This window comes from Sabethes cyaneus, chromosome 3, assembly GCF_943734655.1.
Source record: "Sabethes cyaneus chromosome 3, idSabCyanKW18_F2, whole genome shotgun sequence".
Classification (NCBI taxonomy): Eukaryota; Metazoa; Arthropoda; class Insecta; order Diptera; family Culicidae; genus Sabethes; species Sabethes cyaneus.
Window position 1 is genome coordinate 71,496,768 of NC_071355.1, and position 19,180 is coordinate 71,515,947.

A 19,180-nucleotide genomic window follows, 5' to 3' on the forward strand; every position below is an offset into this window, starting at 1 on the left:
CATCAATGCTACTAGAAGACAGCGAGAAGGGTGCCGTCGGTTTGACCACTCCCAGCCGCACCGGCGTGATCAGCGCATCGGAAATCTCGATCAACTCTTCGATCGCAAACTTGAACAGCGTCGTAAACACCCGCCGGTAGGCCTGCAGATGTTTGGCCTGGGTCGTCGAGTTGCGCGTCTTTTCAGGATTGTGAAAACGTTCGATGCTGAAGATGACGAAAACTCGAGCAACGGACCGAACGAATCGTCGTGCTACCTTTTGCGCCTCCTCGATGCGACTCGGTATGGTTTCGTTCTGCAGTTCATTTACCAGTGTGACCAGCAGCTTTTCCAGTGGATCATTGCTGCACCGTACAATTAGACTGTGGGTAAATTTATCCAGCAGTGTGGTTCCGCTCTGCGACTGCAAGTAGACCTGCTGGTTGTCGTCGTCATAGAATGGTTGATTCGGATTGGGAACCACCGGTTTTTCCAGCTCGGCACCAGTCATTATCATGGCACGCACAGCTGGCCAATCATTCAGCAGCCTATCGAGAGCCTTTCTAGCAAAGCGGGGCGGCTCAAGATCGTGCTCTGGCATATCGCTATCGGTTTCGAGGGAAGGAGTTTTCCTGCTAGCACTTCCCGAAGAATTGCGCACTCTGGAAGTGGCTCGGTATTGCCGCTGCTCGACCATCTGTCGACCAACGGTCTGAATCAAAAACAGTAGAATCGATTCTCCTCGGGAGTTGAATTTCGTCACCAAATCCGTATCGGTGGCCATTTTACAGAGCAATTCGTAGCGTTTAGTTTGATTGCCAGCGATCAAAGCTTTACATTTGCATTTTTCCCAACAATCACAATAGGCCGTCGGGGATGTTCGTTTCAGTTTACAGTCGTGTCCTTTGTGGCAAACCTTTGCACACTCGGTACAGCAGCAAAGAGATCCTGTTAGACCGCAGGTGCGACACTCGAAAATGTCTTGATTAATATGATCGGCACCCGTCCAGGTGAAGGAGCAAGTGTCATTACAGCATAGGGTTCCCAACGGGGACTGATCAGGAGCACTGCCTGACGGGAATATCATCGAGTCTCGAATGCTGGCATCTCCATTAGCTATCTTGAGAATAGCATTAAAAACTATGATTCCAGCCTGATAGGCGCGACAGGTTACAGCCAGCATGAAAGGAGTTTGTCCTTGAGCATCCTTTGCGCTCAGTAGTTGTCTTAGATGTGGTTGAAGAACTGAGCTCTCGCACAAAAGCTGTACAATCTGCAGAGCATTTGCGCGCCGCTCGTTCGGATCTGAAATGTAGGTTTCGTTTAGGCCTTTTTGCGACAACGGAGCATTCAAACCGCTCATGCTGTCCTCATCACCGCTTGTAGGATCATATTCTGGCGGCCAATAGACAACTGGCAGCGATCCGCCCGGTGCCTCATCGCTTCCCGGAGGAAGCGGAGCGCTGTTTGAATTCGAAGCTTCCAGCTCACGATTCACACTGCGACGCATAATTTCCCGAATACTGACCGGTCGGTTGCCAATCATAGTATTTGTGATCACGTTGATGCACTCTAGGCCGGCAGAATTGGAACCGGGACCGGCCGAACCTCCGTTTGCATTGGAATTAGATCCGGATGCTCCTTGTGCCAGCAGATCTTGGTCCGAATCTTTATTCGAAGTGGGCGAACACATACTAATACAAGCATGAATAATGTTTCTATTACGGTCTGTATGCTCAGAAATAACCGACGATAGCTGGCTTTTCAGCTCGTCTCCAAGCTGAGCTAGCACGTGACGAACACCTTCCAGATCGCAACGTAAAATTCGCGACATTAGCTGTTGATGTTCGGGTGCCAGCACTACCAGTGCCACCTGAGACTTTAGATTCACACCAACGGAAGGAAGTGTCAATGAAGCCGCCGCAATGCACTTAATCGGTGGTAAGTCCAACCAGCTCGGATCACGAATCGCGTCAACACAGTCCTTAGCCATAGGATAAATTGTATTATTTCCATCCCGCAATAAAAGCACACTTTCCGAACAATCGCCGGCACAAGTGAGCGCAACATTCAGAGCGGATGCACCCAGGAACGAAGCTATATCCGTCGGAAAAACACTATCCTGCTCCTGCCTACCGGTGTTTAAGTTAAACAGACAATAGTGCAGCTTACTGCCGGTTTTCATAATCGCATGGATTCCCTTCGAATCAACGGCAATCGCCAGCAGCTGCGAGCTAGTTTCTCCACTCGGCAGATGTGGATTCAGCACGATCCGCCGCGGTATCTTCTGAAAGCAATCAGGCACCCGCGATGTTGTAGCCGATTTAATCACTTGCAGGTCATCTTTCCGCAACAAACGACAATCCTGCCAGGCTTCGATGCTGTCGTCAAATTTGTCCTTACTATTACCGCCACTAGTGCCGGCAGCACTGCCACTAGCTATACCACTGCCCGACGAGCTGCCAGCTCCAGCCGATAGAAGTGTCGGGAATTTTACCGCCGCGTAATCACCATCGACTTTCAGAACGCGACCAATGGGGACCGATCGAACGTCTTCCACGAAAATTACATCCCTAAAATTAGAAGAATTTTAAAAATTACAAACCAATTTTACATGAATGGAAACCTACTTTAACAACCACTGCTCTTCATCCTTCTTGGGGTCGGGGTCTTCCTTCGGGGCTAACCGTTTCTGTCGTTTGTGGGAGTTGCTTACACTGCCTGTATCGCTGCAAGTACTGGATGCTGGCGAAGGCGGCGGTGGCATGTCCAACCGGTCGGCTGTTTCCTTGTTGCTTCCGCTACCGGAGCTTTGCTTGCTGCTGCTTCCTGCAGAACTGGGTGCTTTCTCTTTAATCTCCACCGGAGGTTGCGGAGCGGTGATTCCACTGCCGGAGGCTCCCGTTGAAGTATTCCCAGATACTAGGCCAAGCTGTTGAGATAGTGTCGACATCGATAGCAGTTTGAAGCGGCAAATGTTGGTTAAATCCCAAGCGGCATTCAGCAACTGACCTACTTTCGGTACACCGTTTGATATCGTGAATCCTATTGCACCGTGCTGGTACATGGGACTATTTTTCATGCACACCTGTGCGCCGACGGTCACCTCCGGCGTGTTCAAGCTTGGTCGAACAGGTTTTTTAGCCTTGGCCTTGTATTTATCCCAAAGACGCTTCCGTTGACCGAAAGGTAAAACGCCCCACCAGAACAGTTCTCCGCTTTCGGTGCGAGCCACAGTGTACAACGTACACGTGTGCAGAGAGACTATCTTATCCAGAGCAAATTCCGGATAACTTGTGGCGGCATGTTCCAGCTTATTGCCTGCATAACCCAACAGTTCGTCCATCCAGGTGGCAATCCTTCCGCTCTCCGTTGAGACGGAACAACGGATCGACGTAGCTGAAATATGCGTTACCTTCTCGTAGAGTAAGTTCAGTGGAACCGTCTTCGGGTGGAATATATTTATCGACTCGCTACTCCTGTACGGTTCAACATCCGCCCAACGCCACTGGTGCAGCTCGCCTTTAGCGGTCACACCGATAAATTCCGAATATAGGGAAGCAATCTCAGTAAACCGAATGGGCTGCTCCTTCTCCGGCCAAGCTTCCAACTCGTCCGACACCCACAGCGGATAACCGGAGCCATAGTCCTTCTTCTTCGGATCTAGAGTGTAGTAAAGTTTAACTATTAGATACATAGTAAATGCAGTTTGTCTTCGTAACAATGTCGATTTCGTAAAAGGGGGGCATCGTACACGAGTGATCTGTTATGCTAACTAAGGACGACTGCTTGTATGATCAGTATCAAGAAACAGCTCAACAATAGCGTCTATTCTTTCAACACGCTCAGCCTTTCCGATTCCCCCCGTACTTTCGCGTTTTACTCACCACTTTCCTTGTCCCAACCATCCTCTCGACCGCTTTGGAACCACCTGCGAGGGCCAAAGTACTGCCGGTCGCGCCAGCGACCAAACCCTTCGCGTTCGGTACTGTTCAAACCAACGGCAGCAGTACCTCCGCTAGATCCGGCACTGACTCCAGTTGACCCTCCAGCGACTCCTACGGTGGCGACGCCCGTTCCGTTTCCACCGGCAACTCCAACACCGGCCGAACCAGCACTGCTCTGTCTCACAGCGCTACCGGTGCTCGCGTCTGCTGACCCTGGTGCACTGGAGGTGCCACCCGAGCCTCCGGTTCCTCCGCCGGCACTGCTGCTGCTACCACCGCCTCCACCACCGCCGCTGCTGCCGCCGCCACCTCCACCAGCGGAACCGTTTCCGGAACCACCGGCAGACGAGGAGCTATTCTGATTTCGTTCACTACGAGCACGACTGTATAACATCAAACTTGTTTCAGAAATTGAAACAATTTGATAATTTGTTAGTTCATGAAAGCGAAATGAAAATAATGAAAATGATATCGGGAAAGGTTGCGGGTTTTGGGCGCGGGTGTGGAACTCGCTGGTCTCATGCTGCGTAATACAGTGATCGCTGTTTTTGAAAGATATTGCATCGATAAAAATAGTTGAGTAATTCTCGTTGAAACGGGGCCACTATTGACACGAGGTCTTCAAATATTGGAAATTTTGTACTTGATTAGTTGAACAGGGTGGCAACCCGTTATGAAAAACAAAATTCCCTGATTTTTCCAGGCTTTTCCTTGAGTGTTTAATAAAATTCCAGGTTTCAGCTGCTGGTGCACTTTCCTCCGCATTCTGGTTGTAACAAATTTCGTTGTCTTCAATGACCATTGATTGTGTGTTTTTGCGTTTAATACAAGGGATTTTAGAATATTTTAAAATTTTCTCCGTGTGCCAACCATCCTGCTGAACTTGTCAAGAGCAACTCTCGTATATTTTCTCCATACAGCCGGTCTTAACCCAACTTACCGAAAGGGGAAATTTCCCCACCTACTCTATTTCCCTAGGCGGATTCCCCAGTCCCCAATCGCTTTCTCCTATTCTGTCGCTCGCACTCTCATCTTCAGCGAGCCCATTACTACTAACTCTAGAACTCGCCGTGGTTCTTTTTCTGCAAGCCACGCGGACGACATGTTCATATGTTTGATTTTCGTTCTCCGAGCCACAAGCTATGCGGAAAAAGCTGTTTAATTGAGTTCGTGTTTAATTTCAATTTGGCCGCGCGCCCTTGGCAAACTGGGCCGCGCATTCTTAGAAATATTTTTGTTACTTTATATCACCATTTGCCGTTCAACTTTCTGACCAATACGACTTATTTTACTTTGCACTGATTGATAACCTTTTACTCCTCCGGGTCCAAGCCGGATCCTAAAATTCGTAACGTGGTAGAATCGCTACACCCGTATTTCGGTTACAACTTGTAACCTTCATCAGCCAGTTTGAGACCTGCCGCAAGTCAGAGGAACTTCTCCTACATAGTAGAATTGAATTGGATAATTTTTCTTTTTATTCAATTTCCAGGTTTCGTATTCTACTAAGACGCTCCAATAACTACTTTGATGAGGTTGTGGGGTCTGATCTGCGACGAGAGCTACGTGAAAAGCCAAATTTTGCTGCGCTGCCACCCGCAATTACTTCAATGTTCTGCAAATCGAGTGACATGCCGCAAAAGGTCCGTCCTAAAACTCTAATGCCATTCGACTTGACTAACGCCGAACGAAACGCGGGTGGCAGCAAATAAAAATTTGCCGAATCTTTGTACATCACAGAGCTAATTACCAATGATCTAATCTATCGCTTGGGCGTCGTACTTCTTTATCGATTTCGAAGAGAACTTGGCTACTCAATGAATCGATCATTACGGTTGTTTGAAAAATGCCCTGATTATTCCAGGTAATTTCACATTCCCTGACAATTCCTGGTATTCCAGGTAGTTGCCACCCTGTCAAACTATATGTGCAGTGGCATTAACTAAATGAAACAATTAATTATCAATATCAAGGTTTATAATTCTCTCTCTCTCTCTCTGCTCTCTCTTCTCTTCCTATCCTTGTGTCTCTTCTTCTCTTTCTATCCTTTTAACTCTCCTTTTCTTTCTATCCTTTTGTCTCTCTTCCTTCCCTCTCCTATTTTTTCTTCTGTTTCTTTTTCTTTTAAATTTCTCGCCCTTTCCTTTTATGACGATATCCCTGCAAACACGTATAATCACTCCGAGATTTTTGGAGCCCAGAAAGACCGCACATCTGTAATGACTATGAATCTGTGTTGCAAAGCCCGCGGTCATATGGGCTAATTTTCTCACCCGCGCGTACTCGTTCTAACGAAGAGATTGACGACAAGAGTATCTCTCAGAGTCCGACGAAAATTTGTGAGTGTGTATTTCGCTGTTAGCCACGATCGTCACTTTCGTTCGTCAATGCAACCAGTTGACGACAATGCAAGCTGCCGGGCAGCTAACGAGTTGTTGGGTTCATGAGCGGGATGCGCAAAACGACGCTATTAGGCTGCGTGCGAACGAGTGCGTCTGTGACAGATTGTATGCACACGGCAACAGCGGTTGTTTGTCGTACGCATGCGATGCTATGCTTCTCACTCTCGCTCAATTTTCAGCATTCCTTGAAACTGCCGACCATCGATCAAATGGCGAGACGAAACGAAAGAAATCCCCGATAACAAACTAAATATCAAAGGCCTTCTCTAGGGCCGCGCGCACATTATAGTTATCTCGTCTACAGAACCTGGAAGTGGGTTCGAATCCGGTTCTAATTGGCTCCTATTATAGCTTGGTTTAATCTGCGGGTCCCCCAGCTTAGATAAAAAGAAGCGGTACCTACACAAGATACAACTTCTTAAGCGGTGCTTCAATGACCCTCCCTTACCCAATTTATCACTCTTTCTCGTTCACCTCTCGTTACCTTCTGTTTGCAACTTTATCAATATTTTGGTTTCATTACTCTCTTTTCCTCTACCGCCCCCAGTTAATTGTAAAAAACCACCGTTATAACATTTTAGTTATTTCATCTTCGGTCACCGAGCAGATCACCAGTCAGGGATCAGGCATGGTATAAACATCGATAGGAGCGCACAGCGGTCCAAATCGCAATAAAGCGAACATCAGCAACGGGCTACATTCTAAAAAGTCGACACGTCCCATCCACGTACAAAATCATGTAAAATCATGTACAGCAATTTAGGTATTAGTTAATGGGAAAATTGATAGAATTTCAGAACACATTAATGTAAGCAATTTTGCTCACAATGGTAACTACCTAAGAGAGAGGAACCTGACGGTTTCCCGGACAAAATGACGCAGCTGATTAAAGCTACCCTGGAGCGAGTGATGTGCTACGTGCGCGTTTCGGGGACACCCTCAAAACTATAACTAACCTCACCCTCAAATATATAGTCTTGCAGAGCACCAAGAAATATCTGGATGACAGCCGAGACGCTGAAATCTTACCCAGTATTGTCACCGGAAATATTGCATCAGCACTTCAGCAATATCTGGATTTTTCCGTGGAGTTGATGAAAGGCATCTTGACAAAAATCACCAAGAAGGAAACCGGCGTTACAACGTGAAAGGCCCTGTGCAGATTAAGCAGCGAGGCTTTTTTGTATGCCATGCTTTTTTGGAATAAAAGGCCACTGTAACAGTCCTAATGATTATCTTTTGAGGTAGGCTCCGATAGCTCTATCACAGTTTACAGACTGCTTATGCTCATTGATGGAGTTGAGCTAGATAGTTGTAATCTTGTGTCCTAAGTCGGTACTACATGGTTAATAAAATCAACAAACTTTTAGGAGTTGATTTCAACGGAATGCTTTCTTAATAGCAATATCTAGGCGGTTACTGAAGCTCAGCCTGACACCAATCAATATAGGGGAAGAAATAGCATGTGAATAGTGAATGATATAGCGACTGCTTTTGTTCGGTTTATATTAGGCCCGTCTTGTAAGCATTATAACAGTGTTTAGAGCGCCTCACAAACAACTTGACAGTACTGCGTTGAACTTTTCTCTGACGATAAGCTCTACGTTGATGGCTTAAGCAATACTCTCATGACAGTTTGATTATCAGGGAGAGAACTCCTTATGGACATCCTTTGATCACCGAAATCGTGACCGATGTATCTTCCAATGATGTTATGATTTCTCTGCTCGAAAGCATTGCTTGAATTTAGCTCATTGAGTGTGGTGAATTGCGTTTTGAAAAATAACCGTAATAATTGAAATGAACGACGTGTAATCGAAAGCTCCTTCAATATCAAGGAAAGCACAAAGTGCCATCTCCTGATATTTTAGCGATTTTCTGTAAAAAAATGGATAGAATGCCATCCGGACCTGGAGATTTCATTGGTTCAAATAATCTAAGTGCCCGAAACTGATCGAAACCTCCATAAACAATCGGCGTACAAGCTGAGCCGAGTCGTTTGGCACTTTCGTCGATTTTTTCTTGGCACTACACTCTGCAGTTAAATAAAAGAGAAAAGGAAACAATGGAAATCATGCAAATATATTCTAAATAGCCAATTGTCTTGTAAACAGCCAAGGATTGAGATGTTTTTTAACATTTTTCGCTACCGCTACCGCAAGGGTTTGCCGGTCTAAACGCCGGCTCTGAGGGAACCTATCTGAATGTGGGAACTACGGCGGTATCATGGTGCTCTGTATCACTCATTAAGTACCCTGAAAGGTGATCCTCAATCGAATCCAGAAAAAAACGATACTACTCTTCGATAGTGCACTCTAAAATGATACTACCTGTAAATAGGCCAGATTTAGTTAAAACTTAGTTGAAACTACTCAAAATGCCCTTAAATTGTACAAACTCAAATTTTGGGTAACAATTTAACCAATTTTGGCTACTTGCTACCAATAATTAAATTATTCTCTGTGATAAATAACGCACTTTTAAGTTCCTACTACCAATTTTGTGGTTAAAGAACTACTCAAAATCGGAGGTTGTACACTTTAAGGACATTTTGAGTAGTTTTAACCAAGTTTCAGCTACCAACCAATTTACGAGTAAACTCATCTATGCAAGTTGGATTCTGTGCCGGCCGATCATGTGTGGATCGGATCACGACGCTCAATATAATATTCGAGTAACTCATCGAAATCCAACGCTGTCTTCTTCTAGTGCTTGTTGATTTCAAAAAAGCATTCGACCGACTGAATCACGGAAATATCTGGGGCGCACTAAGGTGTAGAAGAGTTCCTGGTAAGCGAGTCTATCTTATCGACGCTCATTATGAGGCCTCCTGCCAGGTTGCTGCAGGAATGAGACAGGGTTACATACTTTCACCGCAACTGATCCTCGTCATTATGGACGAAAATTTAATTGGAGCCATTGATAGTAAACTTAACCGAAGATTGCCCTGGAGTCCTTTGACAAATGAGCAATTAATTGACGTCGACCTGGCCGACATTGATTGTGTCATTCTCGTCTATCGGACGCAACTTTCGACCATTAACTTTAATCCAAATGATTTTTCTAACGGGACGACGTAACTGTATCAGTAAGCATCAATAACTGCGAAACCTTACTGATACTTAGTGATATTATTGCTTACTGATAACTATCAGTAATTAATGATAGTTTTCATATCCCTACTACCAAACATTGGAAAACTAAAGAGAGGTTGTAAACATATCAGGGGTATAACGATTCGCAGCTATTGGATCGATCATCGATCCTGAAGATAATGCATTGTCAAACGAATCTTGCTATTATCTATTATCCTATTATCTTGCTCTCCCAAATGCAATATGATGTGCAGGGAAAACTTGATGATCTTTGCGATAACTCTAAGGCAGCAGGTCTCATAGTCAATGTCGCAAACATCAACAATCCCTCCTATTTCACAGTAGAGGTTGAGGAGGTGGCAGATTTTTTATATCCTGGTAGCAGATAGCCCTAGGCGGTGGTGCCAAAACTGATATAGAAACATGAATCAGGATAGCCAGCGGTAATTTTTGGATCTTGGGAATGTTTGGCGCTCGAATCAAATCATTTTACCGACTCTAACACGAATTTTCAATTTGAACGTGAAATTCGTTCTATTGCCTGCGAGATGTGATGTATTTCAGCGGACACAACCGCAGATCTTCGTCAATCGTTGCCTGGATCTGACATGTTTTGAGGAGAGTAGAGAACGAAATCTACAGAAAGACAGTCAACTGGAACCCGCAGGGACAACACAGAAGAGGTAGATCTAGAAGCTGTTGGCGGTGTAGCCTAGTCGACTGTATTCAGACTATTGATTCGAAGCGCTCCGGGTGACAGATCAAGGCCATGGCGCCATACTGTGATTATTTGGGAAATGAAACATTTTGTTCTGCCGAACTAGTGAATATAGACGCATAAGTAATTAAGTCGTCAGCAAGAATCAGAATTTTTTCCTGGTTTTGGATAAAAATTCCTGGTTTTTTCCCGGTTTTTCCTGGTGAAATCAAATTCCTGGTCTTTTCCTGGTTGAGTTGCCACCCTGCGAACCACGCTGGCTTGAGTGAATAAAACAGGGTAAGTATTTATTTGCAATGAATCTTCAAACCCCTCGCAAACCAGAGCATGCTGACTAGATTTAAATGGTACTATTTGCAAAAAAAAAAACCGATAGTTGCCATATCCCAAAAAATATTTTAATTCTAATTTTAATTTAAATTAACTACAAGGTAAAAAAGCTGTGAAATGTTACTACCTGTTTGATTATTTAGAAGATTGGATGGATTTTCTTTAAAAATTTCAAGAGATTCGGCAACATCCAGTTTCCAAATATTATTGACAGGGCGAAGAATGGGATGTTCTTCTTCGAAAATGTGCGCGACTACGTTGGATTTGAAGTGGTAAAATTGTTTCTCCTGGAGTTCTTTCCTAGCTTTTGTTACCTCTAAAACATGCTCCTTGAATCGGATTCCAAAATTTTTTTTTGTTTGTCCGATATAAATCGTATCACAGTGACTACATGCCATTTTGTAGACTCCTGCTTTGTTCAATTTACCGATAGGATCTTTTGTGGATCCTAATCGTGTTTGTAGCTGGTTATTTCTACTAGTGTAGACAATATCCATTCCATACTTTTTAAATTTAGTATAAAGCTGATGTGTTAAACCACTGTCATACTCGACAGCCACCCTTTTCAGATCTTCAGAATATGAGCGCATCTGGAAAACAAAAATTTGTGTCAACCTTTAAACCACCAAAATTACAATATTTTTTATAATGTACCCATTTGTAATTTTTGAGGGGTAGTGCCTTTGGAGAAGTTTATTATTAAAATATAGCGCATTCTTTTACACTATTAGGGTGACCGTGAATCCACCTATTATGGTGCTACAAACTTAAATTTTTCCAAATATGTACGTCAATAAAAATTTCTCTTCAGAAAAGTTTTAGACCATACTAAAATGCGCAACTTTGTCCCGTATAACAACTATCTTTCTTTTACTGGTTGCCAAATAAGATTTGTTTAAAAAAAAGCCCGTAAAATTATTTCTGCTCAATAACTTTGCACATGACTTTTTCATTGCTTTCAAATGTCATGTATGCTAAAATACGTATTTTCTGTGACAACTGTTTTTTACTAAGATTACGAGATTTTCCCTTCCTCATTTCAATCGTGTTTCGTGTTCCTACCTCTCTTAGAAGACCCCCGAATTTCACCTTTAAATTGTATTCTACCTAAAGCAGCATGAGACCAGGAAAAGGCGGACTTAATCGAAACAAAATATAAAGAGTAAATAAAATAAATTATAAAAACAAAATAAAAAACAGAACTCCTCATGGCGCATTTTCTAATAACCCTCGTAATCCAGCACCAGATAACTGAACATAGTAAGAAAAAATTGTTAATATCAAAATTTTAAATTCTACCAACTATTTACATTACAATTCGAGGGTGAGCGCCTTTATACAAAATTTTCTACTGCTGATCATTATGATTGACTTGAATTTAAAATAAAAGTTACTAGAGAAAATGTGTTACATCCAACATAAGCTCTCTATGGACAATTTCGGCTGGACAAGTCACTATTTAGTAAAAGTTAACCTTACTGGATACTGGAAGGAAACAACCAGTTTAGCTGAAATTTTACATAGGGCTTTTTGGAAGTAAACATTTTCTACAAGTTTTTCTTTAACTTCGAAATAATTATCATCTGCCCTACTCACAATGAAGTGCAGAAAGAAATACTGTCTGCAATCATTTGTTTAAAACAACCGACAAAGAAATAAAAAGCAAACAATCCAAACTAAAAAACTGGTATGTCCGCTTTAGACAAACCAAAAAAAAAACAAAAATAACGGCATATTTGAAAATAAACTTTCTATAAAAAAAAACTTAAAGAACAAAAATAACAAAATAGCACTGGAACAGAACCATCTAATTTTCCTAACCGCTTCATAAAGACAAAGAAAGAGAAGACAGGCACCCGCACGGAGCGTTCAACTTACTTCCGAATGTTCGAAAATCCAAACATATCCTCCGAGAACATGGCTTCGGCATCGATAATAACGCTGTTGTCCGCATGAAAGCCTCCGTCCAGCAGCGAAATCAGATCCTCCGCCACATAATTGTCACTGCCCTCTTCCGTATCGTCACCGCCCTCGTCGTCACGCGATAGTAAATTGTTCACCGCCAGATTCACGTCCAGATTGGTGCGCTGCAACTCGCGGATGATCAAGTTGCGGCTTTTACCTTGCAGAACCACCTGCGCCTGGGTGACCAGCTCCTCCGGAACGAACGGAGCCGGGACCGACACCAGTGATCGACTGCCGGAAGAACCACCGCCCATGATCACGCCGGTACTTCGTGAGCCCGAACCCTGCGAGCTAACGCCGCCACGAACCGAGTTGCTGGTACGCATAATACGGGCACGCGAGCGGCACTGTCGTGAGGCCGGGGAATTTTTGGAATTATTGTTCGATTGGCTTGTGGTTGTGCCACCACTGGCACCGCTTGTCTTATTCGCATCCTGTTTGCTAAGATCTAACCGTTCCGGGATTATAGAAAAGGCAACACGAAAAGCACGGCCATCCTCAAGCAGTATTCCCAAATGAGCCGGTCCGATCACGATTTGTTTGACTGGAACTTTAAGCGATTGTAATGCCGGTAGCGTTTGCACTCCATATTTATTGATTTTATCTGCCACTTCACGGATTCTGTAAAGTAGACGAAAAAACATGAGATGATTTGGCTTTTGTTCTTGTGGTTTTTTCTCGAACAAAATAAATTTACTAAATATTTTAAAAGTTTATGATTTAGTTGAGGAGCGCCGTTTTCCATATATTTTCTCAAAAGTCAAAACAATCAAATAGCAGAGTTATTTTAATTTGCATAATATTACATTATACTTTTTATTTGATCAAACATAAAAGGATTATGAAAATGGCAATAATAAATATTGTTCATCAGAAATAATTCCGTCATGAATCACATCGCTAGATATTTTGTCATTTCTCGAAATATGCTACTATACAAGTCCGGACAGAATCAATGATTCATACAATGCAATGCAATTGACATTATTGAATTCTTTATATTTCTAGTAATGTTCAATTCTAGAACATTTCCGTGCATCTTTTTAGTGTGCACTGCCGACTGCTGAGACAAGCTGTCAAAAATGCAATTAGAAAAAAAAACAGGTGTAACGCACTTGCCATCACGGAACGGAATCTGTTCGGCGGAATCCGTGAAAGATCATACTGATTCACGGTTGCAACCTTATGCAAACATAACAGAAATAAATATCGGCCATTTTTGATTGCCAATCGAGTAGCGCTAGCGCTCCCTCTACCAATCTGATGAGCATTGCTCTAAGTTTTCCTTCGTTCATCGTCGTGGCTGCCATCTTAACTTTTCCCATTTTGCTGCAAGCATAAAATAGCAAATTTCCCAATTACCTGTCGTTTAACTGGTCTTCCGTTCCTGGCAGCGGGTGCACCACAAAGTGTAACGTCGACATAATCAATTTTCATCTACTTTCAATTAGAATTTCCTCCAAAAGGGCGTTTTTTCGTTTCCGTCCGTCTACACGCACTTCAGTCAGATCTTCTTTTGTTTCTTCTTATTCACTCTTCTTCACAACGATCGTTCGCCTCGTTTTTGTGCAGTCGGGCACTGACCGAACCGTCTCCACTGCGCTTTTTCGGAAAAGATTTTTCCTTCACAAAACACAATGCGCTTCCACTCAATTTCCACTTTTGTACTGCATAAAACTGGTACACCTAAATCAATATATTCCAAAAATGAAAATCACGTTTCTAAGCATGCTTTTATTAAATATATTCAACTATCTGGCGCTGGCAATCGTGGCGAAACGACAGTGAGCAGCGAACCGAACAAAACCATAAACGACAAAAAACTGACAGGACACAGGACGACAGAACAGCGAAAAGTGAGCGGGACGTTGACGTTTCGAAAAGGATCGTAAAAATATTGCGAAACGCACCAACCCCCTCATAAAAAGTTTGACAATAATTGAAGATAGGATTAACAAAAGGGCGTATTCCGTATCCAGCTTTTTACGAGCCATAATGGCGGACGTGTTCGTAATATTTGAACAGCATTTTTGACATTTCCCTAATACATCGCACGTTTTCTTTCCGCGCGTTCACGGTAAAACTAAAGGAATGTACGGAAAGAAAACGTGCGATGTATTAGGGAAATGTCAAAAATGCTGTTCAAATATTACGAACACGTCCGCCATTATGGCTTGTAAAAAGCTGGATAGACCAACCCGCACACTTAATTTTTTTCGCCGAAATCGGCAAAAAAAATGCCGAGAATTGGACAGCTGAGCTCTCGGTAACCTTCTCGGCAAAAGTTACGTTTACTGATCACTCGGTAAGCGCAAATGATATCGAACTGTCAAAATATACTGAGAACTTCGGCAAAATATACTGACTCATTCGGCAGTTTTTTAAAGAGGATCTGGCAAATTTTACCTACGCGCTCGGTAGTTTTTTGACGAGATCTGGTAAAACATGCCGACACACTCGGTAGCTTTTAACCGAGATCCGCTGTATTTTTAAATTAAGTTTGCCGATTTTGTCAGTTAATTTTGCTGAATGATCAGTATTATTTACTGCCGATATTCGGAAAAAACTAAAACCACTTTTTTGAAAATAGCATAAAACCTCAACGCATGTAATAATAACGGAATAAATATTATCGCTTAGCCGCTAACCTCGAACGATGCGACCGATGTCTTCGACGCCAGCTCCGGATCGGTGTCCTCTCGCTTCATTCGATTCATTTGCGAGTGCAGCTCGGCCTGCCGCATGGCATCCGTTTCCGACAGGATGTCGAACCCGTTCAACCGGACCGGCTTGAAAACGAACTTTTTCGCCCGAATATCCGAGATGGTACGAAGCAGGGTATCGAAACAGCGCGGCATTATGCCGCGGTACTGAATAACCCCGGTCATGGTATACGTTTTCCCTTTGCCTGTTACTCCATAGGTGAAGACTTCATACGGATCAGCGCTTCAATCAACGGTTGAGCCACCGTCGAGTACTGTTCATGCTGCGTTGCGCCCGATTCGAATGCGTGCCGGTACAGGTACATATTAGGGTGGGTGTGAAATCTTATAGTTGATCACAATTTCGGGCGGTGTTAAGACAACCATATTGTGAGCGGCCTCCCGCAGACAGGAAAGATCAGATTCGCACGGCAATGGAAATAGATCAGATTCACACGGTGCTGGTTTTCAAATATTCTGAAAAAAAAGTATTACAATAAGTACAAAAAACTTAATATACTTCCAAATTTCTTACGCACCTTCACACGACGAAAACGAAATCGCTAGCGAAATGCCAAACAAAAATATTGAAATGCGCTGGCTGACGAAGTGACGAACGAAAAAAACGTTTGACATTTCTCGCTGTCATGTTGCCGCCAAAAAACTGGTGGAACAAAAAAATATCCCATGCATTTGCCGATTTATGGCAAAGCAAGATGCTGTTTTACCGAGAAATGGTATTTGAAATTGCTGATTCCGGTAAAATAAAGTAAACCGCAATGTTCGTCACATTTTATTAACGATTATCGGCATTTTGAAAATAATTACTGAAGTACGTGAAACCAAATTGCCGAGATGATGTAAAATGTTATTTTTTTAACGAGATATCGTTAAAAATAATTTTTACCGTTGAATTCGGCATGAAATTTTACCGAGAGCAAAAATCAAAATTAAGTGTGCGGTAAACCACTCGTGAAATGCCTTTGTAGTTCTTTATCCAGCTTTTTACGAGCCATAATGGCGGACGTGTTCGTAATATTTGAACGGCATCTTTGACATGTCACTATAATACATCGCACGTCTTGTTTCCGCGCGTTCACGGTAAAACTAAAGGAATGTACGGAAAGAAAACGTGCGATGTATTAGGGAAATGTCAAAAATGCTGTTAAAATGTTACGAACACGTCCGCCATTATGGCTCGTAAAAAGGTGGATACAAAAATAAAGCTTTGTGACGATAAATCTTAACGTTTAATTTTCAATAATATCGATACGAATATTTGAACTTCTTCATAGATCGATACTCGCATTTAAAACATTTTCTTTGTCAGTAATTTGATAAAAATCTTTAAAGATATTACACTAAATTTTGTTCAGTATGAAAGTATCGCAAAAACGTCAATTTTCTTCGCAGATATTTATCTAAAACTACTGATAATGAAGAATGGCATCGATGCGTATACATGTGCATAAATGATGTATGTTCAACTCGAAATTAACAATATGTTGGGCAAATTATTTGAACTGAGCACTGAACCCAAACATCTTCTTCTGCGTTTCGCCAAATTAGTTCGCGACTCTCGTAAATAGACGAATTCGCCAATATGTTAATATACATGCATGGGGTCCTTTAGAATATGATTGCCATTTTAATCTAAGCTCCTCAAGATTCTTCTTCTTCTTCTTCTTCAGCAGCATAGAGCCGGGGTGGCTCGTGCTGTTTCAAGCACTCGTCTCCATTCAACTCGGTCTTGGGCCACTCGTCGCCAATTTCCTACTGTTTTACCTGACTCACTGCGAATATGCGTATTATTGGAATAAAACGTAACCATACGTTTTATTCGTTTATAACGCATATGCAGGCAATATCGATAACAATCGATTTTTTATAAGTTGTGCTTTTGTTATAGCATTTAATTTGTAAAAAGTTGCATAAATAACAATTCAGTTTCACAATACAATTATTGCGTACTACTCGCACTTGAAATATAACGTTTAAGTACGTTATTTTTAGTGATCAAAATTAACGATATTTTCGATGCAAAGGCGATATTTTTCGAAACCTTTCGAACCAACACGATCCCGCGAACACAACGCATATTCGCAGTGAGTCAGGTAACACAGTAGTCGTCTCAGAAGTCGCAAATCGCTTTCGACCTGGTCGAGCCATCGTGCACGTTGGGCCCCCCTGTTCCTGGTGCCGGTGGGGTTGTTGAAGAGGACCGTTTTCGTCGCACTGTCGTCCGGCATCCTTACGACGTGTCCGGCCCACCGTAGCCTGCTAACTTTCGCTAGATGTACGATGGGAGTCTCCCCAAGCAGTGCCTGTAGCTCGTGATTCATACGCCTCCGCCACTCTCCGCTTTCAGTTTGTACTCCGCCAAATATCGTCCGCAGCACTTTCCGCTCAAACACGGCAAGGGCGCGTATGTCCTCCGTAAGCAGCGTCACGGCTTCAAGTCCATAAAGAACTACCGGTCTAATAATGGTTTTGTACATTGTTAGCTTCGTGCGGCGGCGTATGCTTCCTGATCGTAGCGTTTTACGAAGGGCAAAGTAGGCCCGATTTCCCGCTTGGATGCGCCGCTGGATCTCCTTACTAGTGTTGTTGTCCGCGGTCACCAGCGATCCCAAATACACGAACTCTTCTACCACTTCTAGTTCGTCGCCGTCAACGGTTACCGTCCGTGGGAGGCGCGCATTTGTTTCCTTTGAGCCTCTTCCTTTCATGTATTTGGTCTTCGACGCATTTATTTTTAGCCCAATTCTCCTAGACTCCGCTTTCAGTCTGGCGTAGATTGCCTCCGCCGTCGCAAAGTTCCTGGCTATGATATCGAAGTCATCTGCAAAGCCTAGAAGTTGGCTACTCTTGGTAAAAATCGTGCCTCTCGTTTCAATGCCCGCTCGTCGGATCACCCCCTCAAGAGCGATGTTGAACAGCATGCAGGATAGACCGTCACCTTGTCTCAACCCTCGTCGCGTCTCAAAGGGACTCGAGAGTGTCCCAGAGATGCGTACGAAACACATCACTCGATCCAATGTAGCTCTGATCAGTCGCGTCAGTTTGTCCGGAAAACCGTATTCGTGCATTATCTGCCATAGCTTGTCTCGATCGACTGTATCGTATGCTGCTTTGAAATCGATAAAGATGTGATGCGTGGGCACGTTGTACTCCCGACATTTCTGCAAGATCTGTCGGATAGTAAATATTTGGTCCGTAGTTGCGCGAGCCCCCATGAAACCCGCCTGATAATTCCCTACGAAACCTTGTGCTATCGGTGACAGCCGGCGTAACAGGATCTGGGAGAGTACCTTGTAGGCGGCGTTTACCAACGTAATACCACGATAGTTGCAGCAGTCTAGCCGATCACCCTTTTTGTAGATGGGACAAACCACTCCTTCCATCCATTCCTCCGGTAGCTTTTCCTCCTCCCAAATCCTCGAAATAACCCAGTGTAGAGCCTTTGCTAGCGTTTCCCCGCCATGTTTATAAAGCTCTGCCGGTAGGCGGTCCTTCCCAGCGGCTTTATTGGTCTTCAGCAACCTGATTTCTCGTTTGACTTCTTGGAGATCAGGTGCTAGGACATCACTATCTTCCATGGGCGCTCCTAGGTTAATTTCCGTTCCGCCTCCTTCTGCGACTTCGCCATTTAGGTGTTCATCGAAGAACTGCTTCCACCTGTCGACCACCTCGCGCTCGTTTGTAATTAGATTCCCTCCCTCGTCCCTACACATGTCAGGTTTCGGTGTGTAGCCCTTCCGAGTTTGGTTCACCTTCTCATAAAACTTGCGCGTGTCATTAGCTCGGAATAGTTGTTCTAATTCTTCACGATCTCTGTCCTCCTTTTGGCGCTTTTTTCTCCTCAGGATCGTGGTCAACTGGTTCCTAGCTCGTCGGTACTTGGCCAGGTTCTCTCTAGTGGCAATACTTAGATAATTTTTCCAAGCGTTTTTTTTCTCCTCCACCGCTTGTTGGCATTCCCCATCAAACCAATCATTTTGTGTACTCCGAGGCTTAATACCTAGTGCCGCGGTAGCGGCCT

The 19,180-nt window shown here is 43.5% G+C and overlaps 1 protein-coding gene across 5 annotated transcripts in view; it reads right to left on the minus strand.

Moving 5' to 3' along the window:
- The window catches only part of LOC128744163 (E3 ubiquitin-protein ligase hyd), a 37,782-nt gene extending 23,550 nt beyond the window's left edge, over positions 1–14,232 (minus strand). For 3 of the 5 annotated variants that reach the window (XM_053840974.1, XM_053840970.1, XM_053840969.1), the window contains exons 1-5: positions 13,799–14,232; positions 12,350–13,057; positions 3,867–4,324; positions 2,610–3,663; positions 2–2,552 (exon numbers count right to left, since the gene is read on the minus strand). In XM_053840974.1, coding sequence (XP_053696949.1) covers positions 2–2,552; positions 2,610–3,663; positions 3,867–4,324; positions 12,350–13,057; positions 13,799–13,860 — 4,833 coding nt within the window. In that variant the 5' untranslated portion in view covers positions 13,861–14,232. The remainder of the gene's footprint in view (position 1; positions 2,553–2,609; positions 3,664–3,866; positions 4,325–12,349; positions 13,058–13,798) is intronic. The other 2 variants (XM_053840971.1, XM_053840972.1) reach the window with 2 other exon arrangements.
- Positions 14,233–19,180: the final 4,948 nt, after the last annotated feature.